Source organism: Neovison vison, chromosome 12 (assembly GCF_020171115.1).
Source record: "Neovison vison isolate M4711 chromosome 12, ASM_NN_V1, whole genome shotgun sequence".
NCBI lineage: Eukaryota > Metazoa > Chordata > Mammalia > Carnivora > Mustelidae > Neogale > Neogale vison.
This window is the reverse complement of record NC_058102.1, coordinates 76,321,151-76,348,571: the sequence shown is the minus strand read 5'-3', so window position 1 is coordinate 76,348,571 and position 27,421 is coordinate 76,321,151. Positions and strand designations below refer to the sequence as shown.

The 27,421-nt window shown below is 34.5% G+C and overlaps 1 protein-coding gene across 12 annotated transcripts in view; it reads left to right on the top strand.

Annotated features, from left to right (window-relative positions):
• Window positions 1-27,421, top strand: part of KIF21A (kinesin family member 21A) — a 152,525-nt gene that overhangs the window by 100,829 nt on the left and 24,275 nt on the right. For 5 of the 12 annotated variants that reach the window (XM_044228728.1, XM_044228726.1, XM_044228725.1 and 2 more), the window contains exons 12-28: window positions 1,064-1,102; window positions 5,375-5,465; window positions 5,881-5,998; window positions 6,379-6,567; window positions 7,220-7,419; window positions 8,555-8,662; window positions 12,369-12,437; window positions 12,532-12,746; window positions 12,897-13,050; window positions 13,576-13,770; window positions 14,225-14,326; window positions 15,330-15,495; window positions 15,962-15,982; window positions 20,976-21,036; window positions 21,409-21,463; window positions 24,142-24,356; window positions 26,702-26,803. In XM_044228728.1, the coding sequence (XP_044084663.1) occupies window positions 1,064-1,102; window positions 5,375-5,465; window positions 5,881-5,998; window positions 6,379-6,567; window positions 7,220-7,419; window positions 8,555-8,662; window positions 12,369-12,437; window positions 12,532-12,746; window positions 12,897-13,050; window positions 13,576-13,770; window positions 14,225-14,326; window positions 15,330-15,495; window positions 15,962-15,982; window positions 20,976-21,036; window positions 21,409-21,463; window positions 24,142-24,356; window positions 26,702-26,803 (2,100 nt within the window). The remainder of the gene's footprint in view (window positions 1-1,063; window positions 1,103-5,374; window positions 5,466-5,880; window positions 5,999-6,378; window positions 6,568-7,219; window positions 7,420-8,554; window positions 8,663-12,368; window positions 12,438-12,531; window positions 12,747-12,896; window positions 13,051-13,575; window positions 13,771-14,224; window positions 14,327-15,329; window positions 15,496-15,961; window positions 15,983-20,975; window positions 21,037-21,408; window positions 21,464-24,141; window positions 24,357-26,701; window positions 26,804-27,421) is intronic. The other 7 variants (XM_044228732.1, XM_044228729.1, XM_044228723.1 and 4 more) reach the window with 3 other exon arrangements.

Below are 27,421 nucleotides of genomic sequence, written 5' to 3'. Positions count from 1 at the left end.
AAGAAAATAACTGGCTTAAAATAATTTATACTTAAGATCCAATCTCTTCATTTAAAAATATTGATGATTCTGAAAAATACTTATGGAAATCTGGTCAGAAATGTGCTCTATCAGGATTGCTATATGCTTAATTGGAGCCTAGCACATCTGTCTTTTTGTTTATATGACAAATATTGGTATTCAGTACATTCCATTGTGTAAAGATGCCCAATTCTGTGTATTGAATATTGTTTCAATTATACTTCAAAGTCTTTAAGTATATATCTTTAGTTTTTCTTACATATTTCTCGTTGAAGATCAATCTTACTAATGGAAAGTACTGCATTTCCCATTTTATTGCCCCCTTTACCTTAGTCCTTTTAATAATTTCTAATTATTAGTACAGTGATATTTTGAGATTTTATTTTCAATTAATAAAATTACAGTTTTTCACTGATATCATAACAACCATACTCATTTGATTGTAATACCATTTCATATATAATTTTGAAATAGAACATTTTTTTTAGATTTAGTGATGTTCACATGTAGTGTATTAAGAATAAAAAACAAGTTTTAAAAGTAGCATTCTAGTATGTAGTATTAATGGTATTTTCATGTTATGGTATAAAGGCATTACTTTTTGACATTCTTTTGATGATGCCATAAAAATATCTTTTGGGAAGGCTTGAAAGGAAGAAGATATCATTGAAAGTGGTCTTTTTGGGGAAACTGAGAAGGTGGAAACATTTCAGATTTTAAAAAGCAATGGCATCCAAACACTCTTACTACTGATCAAGTTATATAAACTAAGACTCTACATTTTACTGCTAAATAATTTCAACTGAAAGTCTATATACTCTTTTTAGATATATAATGCTGCTTGTTTTCCTACTTACTTTTTATTCATACAAAATGTATTGCCTTTTTACTGTGTATTGTCCTTTGATGATATCTTTTAAAATTTATTTTAAAGTCTTCAAGCTCATGTATCATTTTTACCTTCTTATCACTTTCGCTTTTTACTGTCTGGTTTGTCCTTCATTGGCTTGGCCTTCCAATACTGTGCCTCGTGATTTTGAAGGCTACAGAAACTTGAGGAAAGCAATCGAGAAGAAAGAAGGTTGGAATATTTCCCAGGTTTTTTATTAAAATGTCATTTAAATATTTAGTTGCCATTCACAAAGAAATGTGTTATAGAATTATAGATTGTTTCAGACTAGATTAGCTTGGTGCTCCTAAAATTAATGATGATTTTATAAAATTGACAAGTACATCAAATATATTTCCAGAAACTACTTTTACAGAATAAAATGCTTACTGTTATTTGGATTAAAATTCATGTGATTTTTGAATAAACTATCATAGTTATGATAGTGAATTCCCTTTTTTAGGCAAAAAAATGACCCTTCAAAACCCACCATTGACTTTCAGGATGTATCTTTCAAAAACTTGTGAACAGTGGGAATTTTTAATTGGGTGGGAACTGAGATTTTGTCATAGCCCATGCTAAATCGCAGGTGGGTTTTTCTCCTCTCTTCCTTATTTGGTGTAATATTTGGAATATTATATTTGCAATGCAAATGTATTTGTATATATAAATATTTGTAATAGTTATTGGAAAGCAACATTAAATAGCAACAAACCAATAGGAAACTGTGGCCGTATTACAGATAAGATTTACAAGACATTTTTTAAAAAAGATTTTATTTATTTATTTGTCAGACAGAAATCACAAGTAGGTAGAGAGGCAGGCAGAGGTTGGGGGAGGGGGAAAACAGACTCCCTGCTGAGCAGAGAGCCAGATGTGGGGCTCCATCCCAGGCCCCTGGGGTCATGACCTGCGCTGAAGGCAGAGGCTCAATCCACTGAGCCACCCAGATACCCCTTAAAAGACATTTTTAAGGTTGGATTAGAAATATAATCGTTGCTTTTAAAATGTATTTGAGGTGAGTGTCAGAAACAGGTTATTTTCTTTTTTTCACTTAAAATTTAGAAGCATGTTTTTGAACTCTCCATATAATCAATATTTGCATTTTAGTCATTCAGAATTAGAGTTATTTAAACCAGGATTAAGTGGTATTTTACTTCTCATCAGGACTTCTCTTCATAGATTTTTCTAAATAAGCCCCCAGATTATATAATCAAAATGATTAAGAAAATAATATTTAAATATTTTAGAAGCACCACTTTAGAAATTTCAGCTCTTACTTAAAATAAGCCTTTTGGGAACTTTCACTGTGTAGTAATTAGTTACAATAATAACTCATTTTAAATACGAAAGCTTAAAAATTATATTTTCTTAAAATGATTTAATAATTTACATTCCATAATTATATTCCACACATTCTTTAGTAGTCTGTAGTATCTATAATTTTATTCTATAATTCTATAACTTATTTAAAGTATTCTACAATGAGAATGTAATTCTAATTGTAAGTTGCACCAGAACTCATCTAACTAGTATATATTTAGGACATTATATTTTTCATAAGAATTATAGCATTAAAAATGTGAGATTTCTTCTATTTCAGAAGGTCAAAATAAAATACAGAGTTAAAATAATGTATGGAAGCATCCTTCCACCTTAACATTTTCAAGTCCTTTAAATTTTCAAGTCCTTTACTCTTCAGTGAGTAAAGTTTGCTTCCAGTTTTTATATCATCCCCTAGAGGACAGCAAAAGCAGAGCAGTTTTATGTCCCTGGATAGGGATTTTTGACCATGAATATGCATACAGATCACCTGAGTGGTCTTATAAAATGAAGATTCTGATTCAGCAAAACTGAGGTGGAGTCCAAGATTTTGCTTATCTATCTAGCTTCTGGGTAATACCAATGCTTCCATGTCTGTGAACTGAACTTTAAGTGTAAGATTCTAGAATACCCCCCTGGTAGTCAAGACACTTGGTTCTAGTACTCTTGAGTGGATTAACTTCCCCGGGTCAGTTTCTTTTTAGGTTCTCACCAAAAATGTTGACATTGGTAGTCAAATGTCAAAGGGGTTAAACCACATGATCAGTAGTGTTCCTTCCAACTCCAAGATTTTGATTCTTTGTAGCGTGCAAATGTAAATATCTTTCATTGCTGCTTAGTTATATTATATATCAATTTGTCTCACTTTATTGAGAACTTGAATGTTTGAGATACAATTATTATAAAGTATCAACTTGTATTTTTAAAAGCTTCAGTCTTAAGTGATTTATAAAGGGAAATTAATGTAAAGTTACAACTGTTGATCTTTCTACATCAGAATTGGCATGAACAGTTTATAATATATGAGTTAACTTTATATATAAGTGAAAAGTAACATTTGCTGGATACTAGTGACTTGGAGAAAGTAGGAGGGTTAGAATAAAGTGGTTATTTAGCTCTAAACCAGAGTGAGAGGGAATTTGGGCTGGAGCTTAAATAATGAAGCAATCAACAATAACAAAAATTGTGTGCTGCAACAGTTTACAAAGAAAGACTGCATAGGGGAAAGACTGGGGAATGTTGATGGGGAATATCTTTCCAAACATATTCACCTGTCTTAGCCTTAACCTTAGTCCTAACCTCAAGTATAGTCTGTTTGAGTGCCCAGTACTGTCCTTTGAGTGGGATGATGGATGAAGGGAATTTCTTTTTAGAGTTGCAGTTGGAACTGCATGATGGAAATAAACAGCCTTAGTATAACACAAGTGATGTAAGAGAAGCATTCAGTATAATCAAAAATTTTCTCTAACAGAATGAGTTAACAACAATCATGCAACCCTGTTAGAATTTTCTAAATTTCTTTCCAGTTAAGGTTGTTTTATTGGTATTGCTACTGGTTGTTCCTTCTCACTCTAGAGATACGCCATCTTCTATGCATCTTTATGCATCTTTCAGCCTGCGCCATTAGACTCCAACATAATTCATGCATGAGACCCATAGAGGTGACAAACAGATGCTCATGCACAGTCATAGAGATTAGTGTATTTAATAAACACTTACTGAACATTTATTATGTACATCCCCTGGGTACTGGGGACATAATGCTGAGTCAAACAGGCATGATCCCTGCCCTCTTAAGGCTTACAGTTCAGTAGGAAAGACAGAAATTAAAGAAATAATGACAAAAAGAACATGAATTAAGAATTCTGAAAAGTGCTTAAAAGGAAAAAATATTTATATTGTCCTGAGTACAAAAGTATTGTGAGAACTGGGACCTAGGGTTAAACATTATAGTTTAATAATAACAGAACTTAAATAAGATTAAAATTTTATCCTAGAAACTCAAAACAAGTCTAGGTTTTAGGGCAGTTTTTGAAAGAAATGATAGCTGTTAAAAAAGTATTTAGATAAAGTCTTTAAGCTCTTTGTACGAGGATTTTATTTGGAGAATATCTGAGTATTTTTTTTTTTATCCTTGATGATTTCAAAATGTTACAGTGGCATAAGAAGAAATCTTTCACATATAAATTTATTTGAGGTTCACTTTATTAATATTATTTAGTATGATTGAATGTATGAGTCTAGTGAGCAGATGCCTAACTTCTGTGCATAGTTGATCATGGTTGCTGGACCCTAAAAGAGTCACAGTGAATTAAGTGTGAAAGACTTTGCTTGCTGTACTGTGCACTGTCTTCTCAAGGCCACTGGGGCTGAGTTAGGTTGGCTATAAGCATTACCTGACATCAGTATGTGGTTAGAGCTGTAGTACCAGATGACCGAACAGGAGGCTTCTATTGGTATGGCCAATCTTGGGGCAGATCCTGAAATTTCCTATTCAGTCAAAGGTCAGGTTGAACCTGAGACAGTTTTGATGTGCCAAGACCCTTTTCTGTGAGAACAGTTTAAGAAAAGTCCTGTGTCACAGATATGGCCTAGGAAAAAAGCCTGTGCTATTACTAGAGATCTAACCACTATAATGGAGAAAGCCAGTGTAGACAAACTTACTGTGAGCAGATTTATTCTGGATCTCTAAATTTATCCTTAAATGTATTAGGACATCAGTTAAATTTCAACTTCTGTATCTTTGTATTTAAGATGGGAAAAGCCATATATTTAGATGAGAAAAGATGTGATTTCCTTTGAATTTAAATCACCTATGTTCTAGTTAATTGGCTGTCACTGTAACTAGTTCAGAGCTGTTTCATTAGATCTCATGCCCTAAGGTATAATCTATTCTTCAGTGTTTCTAGAAAATAAGCTGTTCTCCAATGATATAATTCACTATTGTTTGAATGGCAATTTCTGTTTTCCTTTGAAGCATCAGACATAACTTTGCTCAATCAAATGATAAACTCTTAGTTTGTTTTCACAAATAATTGATGATTTTTAAGATCATCAATTTTTAAGATTTGGGAGACAAAAGTGAAAAATTTTCCTCTCTATTTTAATACTGTACCCTTTTGTTCCTTTTTTTTTTTAAAGTGTGGCTGGTAAAGAGGATAATACAGATACTGATCAAGAGAAGAAAGAAGAAAAAGGTATTACAGAAAGAGAAAATAACGAATTAGAAGTGGTAAGTATGACTACATTTCAGTGCCTGAATTTAGCTTGTTTATGGTTGCTGGTAACTATACTAGCTTTTATATGTAGAAAAGACAAATGATTATCATGCATGCATTTTAAACCACGTGCTTGAGGACTTCTTTTCTTCAGAAATATGAACTATAAAATACTAGCAACTCTCAATCTTGTACAACGCAAAAGCCTTGTGTGTGTGGGGGGAGGGTAGAATACTAGGATAGATGAAGTACTATTTTATTTATTTAAGATAAAATTATGTAAAAACCCTAAAAATTGTGGAATGATTTTTGTACTTGATGAAAGGTGAAATTTGTGTACTTCTGTATTTAGTACTCCAGCAATCTCTCTTAATGAAGTAATTTGTTTTGTTGATATTGTGCTATTAATGGTCATAAATTACATTTTAGGAAGAGAGTCAAGAAGTGAGTGATCACGAGGAAGAAGAGGAGGAGGAGGAGGAGGAAGAAGATGACATTGAAGGGGGTGAAAGCTCCGATGAATCAGATTCCGAATCAGATGAGAAAGGTACTTGCTGTTCAGTACAAGGGCAAAAATTAATTTGGGCAATTTTTTTAAACTATGGGCAGGCAACATTCTCCATTTCCTTCTTGATGAGGGCAGCTTTTAGAACTGCCGCCTTGTGTATCCCCTCCCAGCCTCATGTTTCTGCCCCTCCTGGAATTAGTCCTTGTGTGATTTCCATTCTTAGCACAAATAGTGTCTGTTGTCACTGATCAATGTGAACTGTCTATCTTGTTTACCTCTTTTTTAGTTTTTGGTTTATCCAGGACATTTTCTTTATAGCTGCTAAGTGAATACCTGATGGTTTTCATACTTTTGCTTGCAAGTTAGAATTATGAAATTGTGGCCTATTATAGTGTGTTTATTTTTTCTTTTATAAATAGCCAATTATCAAGCAGACTTAGCAAACATTACTTGTGAAATTGCAATCAAGCAGAAGCTGATTGATGAACTAGAGAACAGCCAGAAAAGACTGCAGACACTGAAAAAGCAATATGAGGAGAAGCTAATGATGCTACAACATAAAATTCGGGACACTCAGCTTGAGAGAGACCAGGTGCTGCAGAACTTAGGTAAGAATTACATTTACTTCTAATTAAAGTTCCAACTAAATTGCAAAAATGGTTTTTTATCGTGTCTGCCTTTAGAGGAAAGAAATTACATTAGAAGCCACATTATATGTGAGTTTGTCTCATTATGTCAAATATTGCTTATTTTTTCATTCTGGTACCTGTCTAGGTTATTTAATTATTTTGTGCAAAGTTGTGGCTAATTGTTTTTACTGCCTTGATTTATGCTGGGAATATTTTTTAAATTAAAACAAAACAAAACAAAACTCAAGGGCACCTGGGTGGCTCAGTGGGTTAAGCCTCTGCCTGTGGCTCAGGTCATGATCTCAGGGTCCTTTGGTCGAGGCTGTCTGCTCAGCAGGGAGCCTGCTTCTCCCTCTATCTCTGCCTGCCTCTCTGCCTACTTTTGATCTCTCTCTCTGTCAAATAGATAAGTAAAATCTTTTAAAAAAAATCTTAAAAAAAAAAACCAAAAACTTAAATAATTGTTAAACAAGCTGAGAGTAGCTAATAAAAGAGAGTGATTCACAGATACCCTGGCCTCCTGAGGTTTGTGTTAGGAAGGTAGTTTTTCTCTGAGCTCATGAGTTGTAAATCTACAAAATGAGAATCTGTATCTCATAGAAATAAATACAAATACCCTTTGGTCGTTTAGGTTCAGTGGAATCTTACTCAGAAGAAAAGGCAAAAAAAGTTAGGTCTGAATATGAAAAGAAACTTCAAGCCATGAATAAAGAACTACAAAGACTTCAGACAGCCCAAAAAGAGCATGCAAGACTGCTTAAAAACCAGTCTCAATATGAAAAGCAATTGAAGAAATTGCAGCAGGATGTGATGGAAATGAAAAAAACAAAGGTATTGATTATATTTTGCATTAAAGTCTGATGTTGAGGATATTTGTGTCATTTGGGACAAAAAAATTATTGTGGTTCTTTCCATATTCAATAAAAGGTAACCCAGTCTTACAAATAATGCACTTTCTTTTGGCAATTATAAGTTGTTTCCTATACTCATCCATTGTCAAAGCCTTTCTTTATAGTAGCTGAAAATCATGTCTAAAACAGGGCTTCTTTGACTGATAGATATAGCTCTCTTCCTGAAACACATAATATATCTTGAACATGCAAAAAATTATTGATAATTACATAATGAGCACTATATTTCTATTTAAGGTATTAAACATTACAGTATACACAAAACTTCCTATGTATGAAGTTTTGCCCCCAGAGGTAACAACTATCTTGAATTTAGTGTTTATCCTTCCCATACACAGAAAAAAACAAATTGTCTTCTTGACAAAAGAGAGTATGTGAATCCTTATCTGTTCTGTGTTTTTGTTGTGGGATTAATTATTCTTATTAACATTTGGCATGACAATCAATGTCAAATAGCAAATGTGAAATAGCAAATGTGAAAATGATTTAGGAAGTTTTAGATCATAATGTGTCTTTGCTGATGACTGCAATAGCTAAAATTATTAGGTGCTTACTATACGCCAGACATTGTTATTAGCACTCTATGGTATTACTCAATAAATTGTCATAATAGTCCAATAATGCCATAGAGTTGTTATCTCTATTTTATATATGACAAATGAAAACTTAGAGAGGTTAAGTAATTCGTTCAAGGTCATATAACTACTGGTAATAAGTACGAAAAATTCCTTCAAGTTATAGAACAATTGAACACTGAATATAAAATGGATACAGCACTAAGCAATTGATAGAAACATATTAGAAAAGTATTAGAAATAGAAATGTTTCTATTTCTAATTAGAAATTGTATGTTTCTATTTCTAATTAGAAATTTTAAGTAGAATTTCTAATTCTATTTCTGTGATCAGCATTGACCATTTAAAATGTGCATCAAAGCTCCATTTTTTCCTTGTTAAGTATTCAGAATTCTAACTGCTTATTTCCATATGTGTGATTAATTTAATGAATATTGTGATAGGAAAACTCCAATAGATGTATTTACCTAATTTTTTTAGGTTCGGCTAATGAAACAAATGAAAGAAGAACAAGAAAAAGCCAGATTGACAGAGTCTAGAAGAAACAGAGAGATTGCTCAGTTGAAAAAAGATCAACGTAAAAGAGATGTGAGTGGACTTTAACTTTCAGTTACATACAAATATTGTACATTGAACAAGCTTGTTTAGTAAGTGGAAGAAAATTTTCTGATAACTGTAACTATTAAGTGCAGGTTAAGGGTCATAAGCAAGCATTAATTTTAAATATGGCATTTATTATAATATTTGGATTATAGTAACTCAATATACAAGGTCATAAAAACTCTATAATATTATTATAAGTTTTATTAGAGGCTTGTTTATTTCCTAGATGATGAGATACAAGAAAATGGCAAAGAATAATTGATGATCTCTAAGGAGATCAGAGAACTACTTGCAGTATTATGTAAAATAGTGATTTTAGGATGGTTCCAGACAGTTTCACCACTAGAGATTCTTAGCAATGTTCCTGGAATAATAACCCACTTTCACTGAGGCAGCTTTACTAAGAGCTATAAAAGTTTTCACATTCTTTGACTTAAGAATCCTACTTCTCCCATGAACTTAGAATAAGAAAATGATCTAAAATCAGAAAATTTGTTATGTGTTAAAATCTTTACTTTAGGGTTGTTTGTAATAGTGAAAAATGTAAAAACAATCAAGATGCTTGATAGTAAGGGGAATGGTTAATTACTGTCCATCTCATTTAATAAGTTATTATTCAGCCATTAAAGATTAGGATTTGGAAACTGCATAGTAAAATGAAAAATGACTGTGATTTAACATTAAGTGTAAAGTAGCATTTTTTTTTAAAGATTTATTTGTTTATTTGAGACAGAGAGAGAACATGAGTGGGATGGAGAGGCGCAGAGATAGAGGGAGAAGCAGACTCCCTGCTGCGCAGTGAGCCCGATGCGGAGCTTTATCCCAGAACCCTGAGATCATGACCTGAGCCAAAGGCAGATGCTTAACTGACTCAGCCATGCAGGCACCCCATAAAGTAGCATTTCATATATGCATGCTTGATTAAAATGAGGGAAAAAGTTTTAAGGATATATACCAACATGCTAACTATGTAATTGTGTTAAGGTTTTAGGTTATAGTTAGTTTGTTTTTTCTTCTTTCCAAATTTCTGGCAAAATGGTTACTTATGATTTTTTTTTCCCTCAAAAAAAGAGGCCATCATGGTCTTTTCTCCATAGTTAGTTAGGATTCAGTCTCTGTTCTTTTTTCTTGCTTAACTTGTTCTAAATCCTCCCTGGAGAAAATGTGAGCAAACAGCATATTTTAGAAAGTAGACATGTACTTTGGGAAGTAAAGAGAAAATTTAAGGAGCTAGAAGGGAATAATGAGAAAAATAGATTATTCTCATGAGATGACTGCTGTATTAAGGCTATGTTTCTTCCTTTTTTCCTATTTCTAAAAACTGACATATTTGAACAAGCCATAAAATTCCCTTCTTTAAACTGTACAATTCAAGGATTTAGTATAGTCACAGAATTGTGCAAGGATTACCACTATTTTATTCCAGAATATTTTTTTATCACTCCAGAAAGAAGCTTCATACCCATTAGCAGTCACTTCCATTCTTCCCCCTCCCTGGCCACTGACAGCAATTCTACTATATTTTCTGTTTCCATGGATTTGCCCACTGTGGATGTTTTATATGAATGGAATATACAATATATAGCCTTTTTTGTCTGGTTTTTTAAATTTAGCATGATGTTTTCAAGGTTCATCGACGATATTGCATGTACTAGTAGTTCATTCCTTTTTATGACTGTATGGATAGAGCACATTTTGTTTATCCATTCCTTAATTGGTAGATATTTGGGTTATTTCCACTTTTTGGCTGTTTATTTATGTATTTATTTAGAAGCTCTTATTCAAATTCCAGTCCATTAACGTATAGTATAATATTAGATTCAGGCATATAATACAGTTATTCAGCTGTTCCGTACAATACCCAGGGCTCATCACAGCAAATGCCCTCCTTACTCCCATCACCTATTTCATAGATACCCTCCACCCCAACCTCACCTGTGGTAACCATCAGTTTGTTCTCCGTAGTTAAGAGTTAAGAGTCTGTTTCTTAGTTTGCACCTGTCTTTTTTCCCCTTTGCTCATTTATTTTGTTTCTTAAATTCTACATATGACTCAGCCATAAGAAAGAATGAAATCTTGCCATTTGCAATGATATGGGTAAAGCTGGAGAGTATTATGCTAAATGAAATAAGTCAGAGAAAGGCAGATACCATATTTATTTTGTTTTTAATCCAAACTTTTGGAAGCCAGCTATGCTCACCACTATACCACCAACGCTAATCCAAACTTTTGGATGACAAGCATAACTTCCTTTCAATATTCACTACTTATTTCTTTGTAACTAACTCTTATGAGACATAGAGGTCAATATTGAACAACTAACTCCTGGGAGGGAATTTTGAATCTTGTTCTACAACATAGGATCATATGTGATATAATATTCTGTTATAAAAATGTGAAGCTGAATAATCACACACAAAGCTAACATTCAGACTCTTTTATCCTTTTACTTATTGCCTTGTGTGCATATTGAACCCCTTTCTTTATAAATTGTTTCATGTCACATTCATCTTTTAGCCTTTTGTATATTTGTACACCATACAAAGAATATGAATGAACTTGAGATTTGACTTAGAGTAGAAAAAATCTTAATGTACTAGTAACAAGTTTCAAACTATATGTTAATTTTAATTTTTGGTAGTTCATTCATTTAAAAAGATTTGTTAACTTTACCTCTATTCAATCATTGCTGTAGGCAATGACGATATGGGAGTGATAAGATAGAATCTGTTTCTCCAACAATTCTCATCTGATGACATAGGAATGAATTTACATAAACATGAGATGAATTACCTGTTTAAATTAGTGATGCAAAACATGAAGGGTTATTTGGTATATCACAGAATTTAAATCCCAGAAGGCGTATTTGTGATTAAGCCCAATTCCTAAGCCTTGCCCGGGGTCACAGAGTTGAATAAATGACAGAACTAGAATTAGGATCTCTGTTCTTTTTAAGCCCAAAATTGTTTCCTAAATTTTAGCCTTATAAAATGGCTTAAAGTAATTTATAATGAATTGTCTTTATCATATAAAGTACCTAGAAACAAATTGGCAGCCAATACTGACATTTTTTTAAAGTGCATTCTGCCATTTATTGTGGTATAATATAACAATAACCAAAAAAAGGCAAAAAATAGTTTTCCCCGGGCAGTGAATGTAGCATATCCTTGAATACTGACATGTTTTATTGTTTATTTACTTTATCCAACATAATAATATTTTCAAAGTTATTATAAAGTGTTAATATAATTAATATATGTTTTCCCTATATTTAAAAGAGTTAATAATTACTGCATATATTGTAAAATGACTTTACTGAAAGTATTCTAAGCTGTGTTTCATCCTGTTCGTGCTTCAGCTAGCAAAACAAGTGTCTAGCAAAAATGAAACAATATAATATTTACAAAGCACTTAGAAAAGTCCCTGTGTATAGTAAGCATTATATAGAGTTTCTTAGATAAAAGTATGTCACAGAGATAACTTCATTTTTTAGAAAAAGGTGACTGCATCAGTATGCATTTTTGTTTATTGCAATAAAATATCCTTATTTGTAGCAATGGATGCAAGGTTGTTATAAGCTCAGATTCTGCTAAGAACTATTATAGTTCCCAAAGGGACTATGTTAATACAGGAGTAGGAAGCATTGTATCTTTCAGTTTACCATTTTAATGTATTTGTTATTATCTTATAGCATCAACTTAGACTTCTGGAAGCCCAAAAAAGAAACCAAGAAGTGGTTCTTCGTCGCAAAACTGAAGAGGCAAGTCAGTCATTTGGAGGAAATACTCTGGCTTTGAGGTAAATATTGTATGTCTGTAGACTAGAGGACGAGTCAGTCTCTCTTGCTCCTTCAGGTTACAGCTCTTCGCAGGCAAGTGAGACCCATGTCCGACAGAGTGGCTGGGAAGGTCACTCGGAAGCTGAGCTCATCTGATACCCTTGTTCAGGACGCAGGTTCCAGTGCAGCTGCTGTAGAAGCAGATGTATCAAGGGCAGGAGCCCAGCAGAAAATGAGAATTCCTGTGGCAAGAGTCCAGGCCTTACCAACGCCCACAACAAATGGAACCAGGTCAGTACAATTGTCCTGTTCCTTCTGATATAATCTTTGTGGCATTATGACTAAATGTTGGACCTTGGTGAAAAACAGTTCATTATTCGGCAGCGTACAATCAAATTAGCATCTAAGTAATTAAATGTGTTTGTTTTTGTATGATTATAGAAAAAAATATCAGAGGAAAGGATTGACTGGCCGAGTGTTTACTTCCAAGACAGCTCGCATGAAGTGGCAGCTTCTTGAGCGCAGGGTCACAGACATCATCATGCAGAAAATGACTATTTCCAATATGGAGGCGGATATGAATAGACTCCTCAAGGTGTGGGAAACAGAACGTAGATATGTTCTTCCTTAGCTGGCTCTTACTTTTAGTTTTCCAAATTTGATCTCTGGGTAAATGAATACTTACCAGTTTTTTTTCTTCCTTTTTTTTGGGGTGAGTTTTGATTGCATTATGTGTGTGTGTGACTAGGTGAACATCATTTCTTTTTTTGTTTTGCTTTTAATTGTGGTAAGAACAGACAGCATGAGATTGACCTTCTTCACACATTTTTAAGTGTACAGCGCGTTGTTGTTAATTATAGGCACCTGTTGTACAACAGATCTCTAGAACTTACTCGTTTTGCATAGCTGAAACTTCAGACCCATCAAATGACACCTCCCCGCAGCCCCTGGCAACCACCATTTTGTTTAGAGCATCTATGAGTTTGACTATTTTAGATATCACATATAAATGCAATCTTGCAGTATGTGTCCTTCTGGGACTCATTTATTTCACTTAGCCTAGTGTTCTTACGGTGCGGATCAATATTATTTCTTGAAATCCAATCTGTCTTCTCAATAGCAACGGGAAGAACTCACAAAAAGACGAGAGAAACTTTCAAAAAGACGGGAAAAGATCGTCAAGGAGAGTGGAGAGGGAGATAAAAATGTGGTTAACATCAATGAGGAGATGGAGTCATTAACTGCTAATATAGATTACATCAATGACAGTATCTCTGATTGTCAAGCCAACATCATGCAGATGGAAGAAGCAAAGGTTTGTAACTGTAAAAAAATGCTGAATCGCTTAAGGAAGATATTTTCATATTTATCATTAAAAGCACTTTGAATTTTTATATCAAGGAATTTTTAAATTATTGGTTTAATATGATTGTTAGGTTTTGCATGGATATCACTTCCTGCCTGCTCTCCAGATTTCTTTGTTGATTTTGTGATATTATTTATTGTTTGTAAAATCAAAAATGTTTAAAAATGTATATCGTTTGTTGAGCCACCCTGGATTCTTAACTGATTCTTAACTGCTCAGGTGTGTTTTTTTCTTTTCAATGGGCACACATATTTCTTGGGGTAGAGATCATATTTTACGTTTTCCTCAAGAGTCTCATTAACTAACCCGATACTACCAAATAAAAAATGAAATAATAGGCTTTTGCTTCTGTTAGAATACATTCAGCTCAAAGTAATGTTCATCATATGCTGGTTTGTTGTAGGAAGAAGGAGAAACATTGGATGTCAGTGCAGTCATTAATGCTTGCACACTTACAGAAGCCCGATATCTGCTGGATCACTTCTTGTCAATGGGCATCAATAAGGTATGCTCTAACTACCCCATTACTGAAAACCCAAGTTTTGATTAATTCATTTTGTTTATCTTTCTCCAGTGACACTTTCCTCTGTAATAAGTAAGATTTCTTTTAATTGAAAAAATTCTTTTTTTTTAAAGATTTTATTTATTTATTTGACAGACAGAGATCACAAGTAGGCAGGCAGAGAGAGAGAGAGAGAGGAGGAAGCAGGCTCCCTGCAGAGCAGAGAGCCCAATGTGGGGCTCGATCCCAGGACCCTGGGATCATGACCTGCCGAAGGCAGAGGTCTTAACCCACTGAGCCACTCAGGTGCCCCCATAATTGAAAAAATTCTTTTATCTTTCTTTAGAGTTAAGAAAAGGCAGTGCTGTTTAGATCAATTCCATTAGCTTGTCATCCATTGTACTTGTGTATTAGAAGAGAGAAAAGCTTAAACAAGAAACAATTTACCTTTTGCTTTACCAAAGGAAAAATGAAGAGAACAATCTCTTGGGGGGTGCAGACAAATTTGGTATTATAATTTTGGTTTAATATTGATTCTTTACACTTCAAAAGAAGATCAGAAAGGAAAAAAAATACAGTGACACTTCCCTCCTGTTTGAATGTAAATGCATTAACCTGTCAGCTATAAGAAACTTATGCCTAAATGTTGAAGGTGATAATGATTTCTAAGTCACTTTTTACTTTTTTAACACTACTTTGGGACTGTGCTAGACCCTTTATTTTATGTTCTCCTACTTAATCTTTAGAGTGTGCTAGGAGGTAGGTATTATTCATATCATTTTGCAGATGAGGAAACGCAATCAGGAAGATGAGGTAATTAGCTTAAGATCACCAGGCTAGTAAGTGGAAGAGCTTCCATGAATCAAGTTCTGTCTGATGTCAAAGTCCATGTATCATAGATACTTGCTATTTGATACAGATCTTTGTGTAGTAGATTCTGTTTTGTATGATGTAAGAGAATTGTTGTTGTTCTTTTTGTTGTTACTATGTTTCTATGCAATTACAGGGTCTTCAGGCTGCCCAGAAAGAGGCTCAAATTAAAGTACTTGAAGGTCGGCTTAAACAAACTGAAATAACCAGTGCTACACAAAACCAGCTCCTATTCCATATGTTGAAAGAGAAAGCAGAGTTAAATCCTGAGCTAGATGCTTTACTAGGCCATGCTTTACAAGGTAATTTGGATTAAATTTCAGTTAAATGAATTGCATGGTAGCTTTGCTCTTTGAGAATGCTGTACTATACCTCTTTTCCCTTGTTGTTTGACTGAATAGATGCTATATTTACTTATGCTTTTGATAATTACTCCTTCTTTAATTTGCATGTATAAATTTGGGGGATGTAATTATTGTCATTCCAAGAAATGATTACCAATTTAAAAGGCTTATTTAACCTTATTAAGCAATTAGTTTTTGTGGATCAACCAAGTTTCTGAATTGGTTATTTAAAATATTAACCAAGTTTCATTACTTTACTCTGCATATCTAACAGCCTTGAAAAAATAATAAGTTTTTTTTATGGCATCTATTCTACACATCTTATAAATGGTGCATAATCTTGTTTTATGTGGGAGTTCTTAACATTGGATCTGTTTTGATTGGAGTATTGCTTTTTGTTTCCTTTTTGCTGTTATTTACACAGATCTAGATAGCGTACCTTTAGGTAAGTATGTTTAGCTTTCTGTGTACCCTACAGCTGCATGAGTTACTAATTGTTCCTGTACACTAATTGTGGTACATCTTATGTTTAAAATTTTTATTGGCAGCCAATTGGTTTTTGCATGCTCTTTTTTGAAATGTATCCATGGCCACAAACAACTAAGTCTTTTGTCTTTCCTATACATTCCTAATTTAAAAATATTAGATATTTAAAGAAGTAGGCTTTAGTTAGTTTTCTCTTTTATTTTTTGACCTCCAGCTGTGGCTCCAGTTTCATAAGCCCTTCTTTCTCTTTCTTGTAGGGAAAAAATGGAGTACCCATTTCTTTAACTTTTTTTTTTTTCAAAGACTTTCATTTATTTATTTGACAGACAGAGAGAGATCACAAGTAGGCAGAGAGGCAGGCAGAGAGAGAGGGGGAAGCAGGCTCCCCGCCGAGCAGAGAGCCCGATGCGGGGCTCGATCCCAGGACCCTGAGATCATGACCTGAGCTGAAGGCAGAGGCTTAAACCACTGAGCCACCCAGGCACCCCCACCATTTCTTTAATTTTTAAATATATCTGTTAACTTGCATCTGTTTTAACCTTATAATTAACTTTCCTTAGCATATATCTTTGGTATATATTTGATAGGGTCTCAACTATTCTTAATTTTTATAAAATTCAACACATATAATTTAATATAAATTGAATAAAACTATTCAAAGCATTTTATATGAACAGATTAAAACAATATTTGTAATATTTTCATACAGAATGGGCTTTAGAGATAAACAAGTACAGAAATTTTCAACCTCTTTCTCTTGCCACTACAATACTCACATCAACTACATCCAGTCCTCTTAGTGATTATACACATGAAGGACCAGGAGTACCAGGGCAATTTTATTACTTTGGATTTTTCTGAATGATTATTTTGGAATAGTTATTATTTAATTAAAATTATTTCAAAATCTGATCTGAACTTTTCTTTTTCTAAGTACACAGCTGCCAAAAGTTTTTATACTTAAGGGAAAGGAATGTAACTGGAAGAGTAAATATACTTACCTGTCTGTGTCATTAGAATAAACATAATCTATTCATCGGAATTTGTTTTAAATAAGATGTTACACAAATAAAATACATGAACTATTTGATTTATTAGATGTTTATACCACGTGTTAATCTCAACGTAGTATTTCCTTGAGATCAACTACATAATTTAGGTATAGAAAAGCTAACTATTTTTAATCTGATCAAGCTATAACAAATATAGGTAGAAAAGGTAGGATTGGTTATCTCCTAATCAAGACTGCCCAAATTCCTGGATCATAACTAGAATTTTTTGGCATACCACGTGTTTTGAGGCACGTTTCTGCTCTTGCTGTTTGCTTTTCCTCCTCACTCTCCTGCTCCTTGTCTTTGTTCTTTGTGGCCCAGCCCATAATAATAGGTGAACTTTTTTTTAAGTCCATCGTCTCTTTTAACTTGGAAGAAAATGCACATGTCCTTTTTAATGTCCTTTTGTGCAGAAGATATTAAACTGATTATTTAATGGGCAATGCTACTTTTTTATAACTTTCAAACAATTTTCATTTATCTACGGTTGAAAAAGGGTCAGAACCAGAGAGTGGAAACCTGTTCAGCTGATGTAACATATGTCTCTGTGACTGAAGTCTGTGCTCTAGATGGGGGCCATAATCTAACCTAAAGGTGCTTTGGAGGAAAAGCATGGAAAGAGGAAAAAAAATGGAAGTTTAAGTTCACAGAAGCTAGAGAACTGCACTTAACTATAATTTTACCTCATGCCTTGGGCTGAGTGCTGGGATCCAAGTAAGACACAAATTCTTGCCCTGATTGACTTGATGCCTTGCTGAGGGTTACAGACCTTGAAGAATAGGATACATTCAGTGAGGGCAGTGACTGAGATCTATAGCAGGGAGTTAATAGGAACACAGAGTAGGGCCACCCAGTAGGAAGGGAGTAGTTGATAGAAGCTTTTCGGAAGAGGTGATATTTGAGCTGAAACACAAAAGAAGAAAAAAGTTAGCTAGGCAAAAGATAAGGTGGAAGAGGAAGAGAGAAGAGTCACTCCAGGTAATAATGACTAAACTAAAAGGCAGAGACTCAGCCACAGTATTGTACGCATGGAGCCTTCAGGCAGGTTCTTGCCCTGAGCAACAAGTACATGGCCTAGAATGATGGAACATAAGGCTAGAAGGTGGGCCTTGCTAATGTGTGGATACTTTAGTAGCCTTTGAAGAACATCTTTATTATCCTCTTCTTTTTTCCCTATGTTAGGGTCCCTAAGATCATCCATACCTTTGGAGACTTGCTATGAGGACTCATGGGGCTCAGCGTATGGTTGTATTCATGGCAAAGATTGATGTAGGAAGGATACATAGCTGAATCATAAGACAGAAAAAAACCACAGATGTAGTCCAGAGGAATCCATGTCTGGTTTTCCTTATGCTCTCCCTCCTGGGGAGATAACACAGTATGTTCCTTTCCTTTTGGAATGAAAATGCAGCAGCATGTGTACAACATTTTTCCTAGGGAAGTCCATACACTCAGAACCTGAAATTTTTCCTGAGGACTCGTCACATATGTACTCTCTATGTAGTAGGTACCAGGACTCAAGACTCCCAGAAGGAAGGCAGGAGTTTAGCATAGACCATACAAACATTCTAAGTACCTTCAGTACCTTCAGTAGTTAACTAGTGACTGGGACACTCTGAGAGTCAAGTTTCCAGATGCCAGGCGAAGTCCAACTTACCAAGCAGGCCTTTCTTTCTTTCTTTTCTTTTTCTTTTTTTAAAGATTTTATTTATTCATTTGACAGACAAAGATTGTAAGTAGGCAGAGAGGCAGGCAGAGAGAAAGAGGAGGAAGCTGACTCCCTGCTGAGCAGAGAGCCCTATGTGGGGCTCCATCCCAGGACCCTGAGATCATGACCCAAGCTGAACGCAGAGGCTTTAACCCACTGAGCCACCCAGGTGCCCACAAGCAGGCCTTTCTAAGGATAGTGGTTTTGGGCTGCTATGCTAACCATTTTTTTTTTTTTTAAGATTTTATTTATTTATTTGATAGAGAGAGCTCACAAGCAGGCAGAGAGAGAGGAGGAAGCAGGCTCCCTGCTGAGCAGAGAGCCCGATTCGGGCCTCGATCCCAGGACCCTGAGATCATGACCTGAGCCGAAGGCAGCGGCTTAACCCACTGAGCCACCCAGGTGCCCGCAAGCAGGCCTTTCTAAGGATAGTGGTTTTGGGCTGCTATGCTAACCATTTTCTATATACTATTTGTATTACTTTTCTTTTTTTTTTAAACTTAAATACTTAAAAATACTTGGTTAACTTCCAGTGACATGAGACTGTGCAACTTTAACTGGTAAAGATGAGCTGAAAGGCATTAGGGAGTTGCATGTCTCTTTGCCTTAAGCTTTAGTTCTTTGGTGATGAGAAAAGAAGCTGATAGTGGCGTGGATGTGTGTTCTCAGAGTTAAGAGTACAACAGTGGGGTGATGGTGGGACCGCTTGCCCAAAGACTGTAGTGCTCAGACCAAGTTCAGTCCTGAAGAGGACTTTGACTTGGTGACTTTCTGGGTGGGGGCCTCTCTCATTTTGCCAGGTTGGTTATGTCAAACCATAATTATCTCTAATTGTGCATACATGCATCAGCAGGAGTTATGTTTTTACTAAATACTCACATGATGTTTAACATACTAACTGGTTTCATACTAACTGGTTTCTACAAGAAAAATACTAGCCAATCTTAGCCCGCTTTTATACATGGGAAAATGAAGACTAGTTTGTCATTTCTTTATAACCTCATGTTCTATATTATCAATGAAGGCAATGACCTTGGCACTCAGTTATCCTGTCCCTGGAGCAAGTCCTTGAGCCTCCCTTTAATGGTGGGCTTTCAGATGCACACTGCCTTCAAGACCACAGTTTTCTTCACCCCAGAAAATAAATTCCCTTTGTGTGGGTCCTCGATGGACTCCATTTTAGATAATACTATCACCTATCAACTATTACTGAATTTCTAACGAAATATCTGTTAACCAGTGAAGAAGAAAGGGAGGATCCGAGAAAGGAATTAGTTGCCCGCATGTATAGAATTAAAAGTGAAAAGAGGAAGAATTGTACATATTTTTCATTAATATAAGTAATTTGTAATGTTGTTACTTTTGTGGATTGGTTTTATAATAAAATGTGTATGTTTTAAAAACCTGCATCTATGTAGGGGCTCACTGACATTTTACATAGTTTGCTTTCAGTGGCTGTTTGATTTGTTGACTTCCTCCTCATTTCCTTGTTTGCTTTTTCTCCTCTCTTCTACCAGTCTGTTACAGTTGTTCTGAAATAGTGGTGATTTACTTGTATTCAGTTACAAAACTCTTGCATGCAAACCTCCTGTTTTTGTCTTTTATGTACGTGTGAATGAGCTGCATGAGGATGTTTAATTTCTCGATACCTTCACACAGGCACACATGCTTACCCTCTACTTGAAAACAAAAATAAAAATAAAGGAAGATATTGAAGTCAGGGGCGTACTGATTAAAATATAGAAAGTATGTTTACACGTACATAGTTTTTGAAATTGGCTTACTACATTAAAAGGAGCTCATGCAACATTTATTTTAATTTTATATTTTACTCAGTGGTTTTTCATGTTTGGAGGGCTTGGCATAAGTATATACTCTGAAAAATATACAGTTACACATACTCTGATAAATACATGATCTCATTTCCATCCTATGAATTTTGTTTTTCTTTGTTTTATGATTCAAACTTGTGATTTTTTTCTTATTTTGAACACCTTTTCTCATTTTAGGACACATAATCAGAGGGGTTTCTTAGAAATATTTTTCTACATTTCTATTCGGATTCAGTAACTAAAACCGAACTGCCTATGTTGAGACATTGGGCTGATGTTTATTATGACATGGGCATTTTTATCATTCAGATTATGACACGTGGATAATACTTAGCTTTTGGACATTTGTTTTTGTTTTAGAAAATGTAGAGGATAGTACTGATGAAGAGGCACCCTTAAACAGCCCAGGATCAGAAGGAAGGTAAGAGAGCCCTTAGAAACTTAAAGATTTTACTTGTTTCTATAATGTTTTAAATACTTTTATCTTGTTGCTTCAAACAATTGCCATAAAACAACTAATTTGAACTTTATGGCTAAGTGAGTAGCATTAGAAACGGTATTATGGAAACCAATCTAAGTCATATTTAACCACCACAAATTTTAAAATAAAATTTACTGGGATATTTAAGGGAAGAAAATGAACTATTTTTTAATTAGTTCATTTTGATTTTAAATATTGTCTTTTCTTCCTCATAGACATGTAAGATGCTTTCTATGGTTATAATCCATAGAGGACATACAGTTTTCTCTAAGTTCCCCTTTAATCTGTGGTTAATTATTTATTTGGGTATAGCACACTATCTTCAGACCTTATGAAACTTTGTGGAGAAGTGAAACCTAAAAGCAAGGTAAGGAGAACTGAAAATAGCAGGTAAGCATCCTTTCCCACTGTTTTTAGTTATCACTATTAAACACATGAGTTTTAGGGGTGCCTGGGGGCTCAGTTGGTTAAATGTCTGACTCTTGATTTTGGCTCAGGTCATGATCTCAGGGTCATGAGATCGAGCCCTGTGTCTGGCTCTGTGCTGGGTGTGGAGCCTACATAACATTTCCTCTCTCCCTCTGCCCCTCCACCCCACTTCCCCACCCGCTACGCTTGCGCATTCTCTCTCAAAAATAAACACACACATAGGCTTCAGACCCTTAGTAGGTTAGCAAATTGGCATACTTTTACCAGAGCTCCCCTGTATAAGAAATTTAGTTCTATAATTACCATATTCTCCTTCAGAAAAAAAGTATATTGAAACATTCTGCTTTTTGGAACTTGTGCTTTAGCACATTATGGCACTTTATCTACTAGAGAAGACATGACTGTGGAGAGCAATTCTTTTTTTTCTTCCAGGTTTTACCTAAAAGTTTTATTACCTGTTAAGGAAGTAATGTGCTAATTTTTTGAAGTCACTGAAATTTCCTAGTAATATAGGAGATGATAGATGCTGTAGTGGCATACAGCATGAATTTGCAAAATTTGTAAATTAGCAGGAAATTTTTGAAATTTTAACATTCTAGAATGTTAAAATTCTAGATTGAGAGTTGGTAGCATTTGATAGATGAATTAATAAACCATCTTAAGATGTTTAAAAACAAAGAATTCTTGTAGTTCTTAGTAAATACTTGTTAAATGAGTGGGGAGAATCAGATCCTGAAAGAATAACACTGCAAATGCATTAGGACAGATTGAAGGACTGTACTGAACAGTCAGGTAATGTAAATAAGTAATTGGCTGGCTGTAAAATAATGAGTAGAGGTCATTGTGATTCCCTAAAGAGGACAGGCCACTTCTAAGCAAATAACCATCACTTAACTCTGGCTTATTTTTGTCATGAGGAATATAGGCCCTGAGACTACTAGATACTGTTTTTTCCAAAGAAGCCTTAAATACAGATTTTTATGTAGGATTTACTTGTCTTTAAAACACTGGTCAAGGGGCCCCTGGGTGGGTCAGCGGGTTAAGCCTCTGCCTTCGGCTCAAGTCATGATCTCAGGGTCCTGGGATTGAGCCCCTCATCGGGCTCTCTGCTCAACAGGGAGCCTGCTTCCTCCTCCCTCTCTCTCTCTGCCTCTCTGCCTACTTGTGATCTCTGTCTGTCAAATAAATAAATAAAAATATTAAAAAAAAAATTAAACCACTGGTCAAGCCAATTAAAAAAAAAAAAAAAAGTCTCCAGGCTTTATGTACGATCCTTGGCAACATGTGGTTTGTATTTTATTTTTCTAAGTGACTAAGCAGAAGTTACCCAAACTCAGAGAAAACATCCTAGTATGGTTTGGATTCCATCATAAGTAGATGAGAGAATCTCTTAAAGTCCTGAATGTCTTTCAGGCTCCCTGAAAGCCTAGTTATTCATGCCCTGCTGAGATGCTGGAGAGGCGAGAAGTGGGGCCCTAAGGTCATCTGCTGAAGGAACCACTGTGGTTAGGGATTCCTAAGAACATATTCTTCTCTGCCTTGGGCTATTGGCAGTGAGGAGAACTGACCAGGTAAAAAACTGGTTGGAAGGCTTTCCTTTTTCCCAGAAGTTTTCCAAGGTGCTACCTACTACTCCTTTTAAACCTCAACGATACCTTAAATGATCTCATATTATCTATTTTTCATCACTGAAAAAGTAAAGTTGACTGTGTATGTTAAATAGGTATGTACCAGCACTGTGCTCAGTGCAGGGGATATAAAGTTGAATAGAACAGGGTGTTTGCTCTTTAGAGGCTTATAATCTGATAAACCCCTTGCTTATCCTTTGATGCCTTAGTGATAATAACAACAGAGCAACAACAGGATAGTCAGTTAGTTTTCACGAACAGGGAAAGGAATGTGTAGTGTGAGTTTAGATTCTAGAAAAATAACCTTCCCCTGCCTCACCATGATGCAAGAGCTGGTGCAGGCTGGTGTTGAATTACTTACCAAGTAGGTTAAAAACACAGCTAAGGCATCAGGAGGACAAGGTTGCAAATCTGAGAAGCAGATTTAAAAAGCGATATCAAAAATTTAAAACTAAAAGTGATATTTAAAAAAATATTTAAATGGAGGAATTTAGAATTTAGTTGAGCTTCCCTGCAGTTAACTTTTGGTTTAATTTCTTTCTTCTTTCTCTTATTTAAAAAATTCTATGTTGGGAGACCTGGCCATGAATGGCAGGGATAGCAGATATATTGGTGGCAAGTTGCTTATTTTTTAATCTGGCTTTGCCCCTTAATAGCTGTGTGACTTTGGGTCAATTATTTAGCTTCTCTGTGCCTTAGTTTCCTCATTGGGATAATGGTAGTACATACTAATATAATAAGGCATTTGATCAATGCCTGGCATACAGTAAGTACAATAGAAGTGTTGGCTATTATTATGGCCTCTCAAGATCTTATCTGGCTATAGCTCTGGCTTGTTTTACTATCTTACATTCTGTGTTTGATACACTTGCTAGGAAATGACATGCTCAATGTTTCTACCTATTTCAAACTAATATTAAATCTCTATTCCCTAATCATTTCTGCCAAAGTTTGCTCCTGATTGCTTTTCCTTCCATTCTCTGACTAGGCCCGAAGGAGAACCACCACTCAAATGGAATTGCTGTATGCAGATAGCAGTGAACTAGCTTCAGACACTAGTACAGGAGATGCCTCCTTGCCTGGCCCTCTTACACCTGTTGCAGAAGGGCAAGAGCCTGGAATGAATACAGAGACAAGTGGTACTTCTGCTAGGGAAAAAGAGCTCCCTCCCCCATCTGGCTTCCCTTCTAAGATAGGCAGCATGTAAGTCTGGCCCAGCTACACTAACTTCCTTTGTTTTGGCTTTTCTTTTTTGTTTTCTTTCTTTTTTAATTTTTTATTTGCATGTTGCTAATTTCTTATTTCTATTTTTAAAAATTATGTAAATAAGATCTCTGATTTTCAAAAGATTTTCTGTTAGGTTTATTTCCCCTAATTTTTTTGACATTTGAAATCATTTAAGATGAAATATTCTCTGTTCAGTTGCATTGCTTGTTTCTAAGATTGAAGGTCATTCTTAAGGGTCAAGGCTGAGTTATGAATTACAGACAGAATTTATTTAGGAACATCGAATCAGGTATTTATGCCTATAAAACCATTATATAAAACAGAAGCTTTAAAGTCTCAGATTTGCTCTAAATTAATGTATTTTCTCGTTTTAAGTGTCTGGTCAGGATAGCAAACCTTTGCTAACCCTATAAAGAAAAAGAAATATCAATTACAAACAATCATTTTAAGCTTTCCTAATTTTTTGCCTTGAAGCACATTGCATTGCATGTCTGGGATAAAAGTATACACAAGATGTTTTTATTGGTATTATTAAAGATTTGCAGGAGAGAATATTCTCTCTCCCATTTATGATAATATGAACAAAAGACATTCTCTTCAAAACAAAACTTATTTAGAATTTTCACTGCTGTCTTGAGCACAAAGAGCTCTCTACCCATAGTGTGTGTACACTATGTGTGTTTGTGTTTTTTGATAATTATATTAAAATTAGATTAGTCATTCACTGGCAAAGATTTTTAATGACTTTTTCCCCAGTAACCCTCACATATGATCTAGCAAATGATTTATAGAATGATTACATTACTGCGTTGAGGAATATTGACCAAAAAATGGCACATATTACAGGACTCAGCAAATAATAAAATATAACAAACTTTCCCCTTTGAGTATCTGTTTCCCATAACTCCCTTCTTTTTAAAAAACTTTTTAAAAACTTCTTTCATTTTGTGAAGATATTTCTGTCGTCTTCCATTCAGTAAGCCCATCTGCTACCTTTCCATCCAATTTAGTTTTAATGATGACAACTTTCTTGCATGTGCTTAATGTAGCCTATGTAATTAACTAAATTAACTATGGGATTTGCTGATATAGAATGCTAACCAGTATAGCTTATGGCTTCAGTGCTTTTTTGATAAGATGACTGTTGAAGAAATGCTTTTGGTGAAGGTAGTGATATAAACAGAATAGATTTTAGGAACAGATTTAAGTTGAGACTTTTGGGACTCCAAGACTAAATCTGTGGCCTGGAAACCACATTCAGGTAATACCTTCTTTTTGCCCTCCTCCCTTTTTTTCATTTTTAAAGTGTATCCTTATTGACAGGTTGGAGAATATATGTTTTGGACTCTGTCATTTCACATGATCTGTTTTCAGGTTTTCATAAATTCAGATGCTTGTGTCATCCTATAAAAATTTAGGAGTTGGACATGGTTGGTGTGGTAACTCTTAGTAAGTCATTACTGTATGACTTACTGCATGATGTATAATAATTTACTCAGGTGGCCTCTATGATTTAGCTTGATGAAGGGTTTTTGAAGTGTGATTTCTTTTGATTAGAAAAGTCAGGTACATGAAGTTTAAATATTTAGCTTTCACTTTCAAATGGGAATCAAGTAAGCCCATTCTTATTCTGGTAATATTGCTTTATAATTCCTTAGTATGTTTTGTTATTAATATAACTAGCCTACAATAGCAAAAATTCATTTTTTAATCAAAATTCATTACCATCATATGCAAAAATAAGAGTTTTAAATTGTTAATTACATAGCTACTATTCAGCATTTAAAGTTAAGAATATTTTTATTATTAAAATTTATGTAGTTACTAATATCTAAATACTAGTTAGGTAAAATTATGGTGTTATTTGTGGGTCTGTTTTTGACTGTGTCTTCATATTAATTCATTAAATCTCATTGTTTTTCATATTCTAATATTCTAATATTTTTGTTTTTGTAAGACTATAAAGACAACTTTTTTTCAACTGAAATAATTCTAAGCAACATAATTATCTGTGTTTCAAATAAACAATTGATTTGAGCTATTTGGCAGTCTAGGTTTGATATTTGTATTCAAAGATAATGGGTTTGCATATATTTAATAAGACTGCCAGTTTAAAAATTAAACGTATAGGTGTCAAGCTTCTGTCAACTAATTACAAATGTAATATATTCCTTTCCTAGTTTTGTTTCTTGTTCCCAAGTAATAGTTTCTCAAGTTCGAGTTATTAATCTATTAAAATTTTTGGGTTGAATATCTGACAAAGTTGTATGTATATCTTTAAAATTTGATAATTAAAGAGTCTTTTTCTCTTTTAGTTCCAGACAGTCATCTCTATCAGAAAAAAAATTACCAGAGCCTTCCCCTATAACCAGAAGAAAAGCATATGAAAAAGCAGAAAAATCAAAGTCCAAGGAACAAAAACAGTAAGTTACGCATACTTTCTATCAACTATATTGCATAAAATGTCTATTGCACTTGGATGCTAAAGGACTATAGTCGTACACTTTTCCAGGTGTAGGCTGGTTCTATGGCTATAACTGATTTGACTAATAAGACAATCAGGTCAGCTGTGGGCTTGGCTAAATGCCTTTTGGTCACACACGACACCTGTAAAAATATTTGAACGCTTGCCCCAAATCATGTATCCTTATTTATTTTTCAATTATTTGTTCATATCATTGTAAAAGTTCATACACAGTTGAGATGAAGGTTAGTGAATCTGTATTTCAGATAGTCTTATAGAAAAATTTGAAATTGCTCTTGACTGATCAAACTGCCACTGATTTTTACCTCTTTAAAGTAGCTGACAAAACTAGTGTTAGTCATAGGGTGTGTTAGTTGTACCATTCCCTTGCTGTTCTTTTATTTTTAAATTGTTTTCTGCTGAAATTTTTTTTAAAAACTTCGTGTGTTTTGTGAGGGTTATTTACTTAACAGCACATAATATAATCTGATGATCTACTTAACTGGGCATTTGTCAGTTGCAATATGACAACTTGTGGGAAGTTGAATGGAGGGGTGTGAGCCCCTTGTCACCTCTC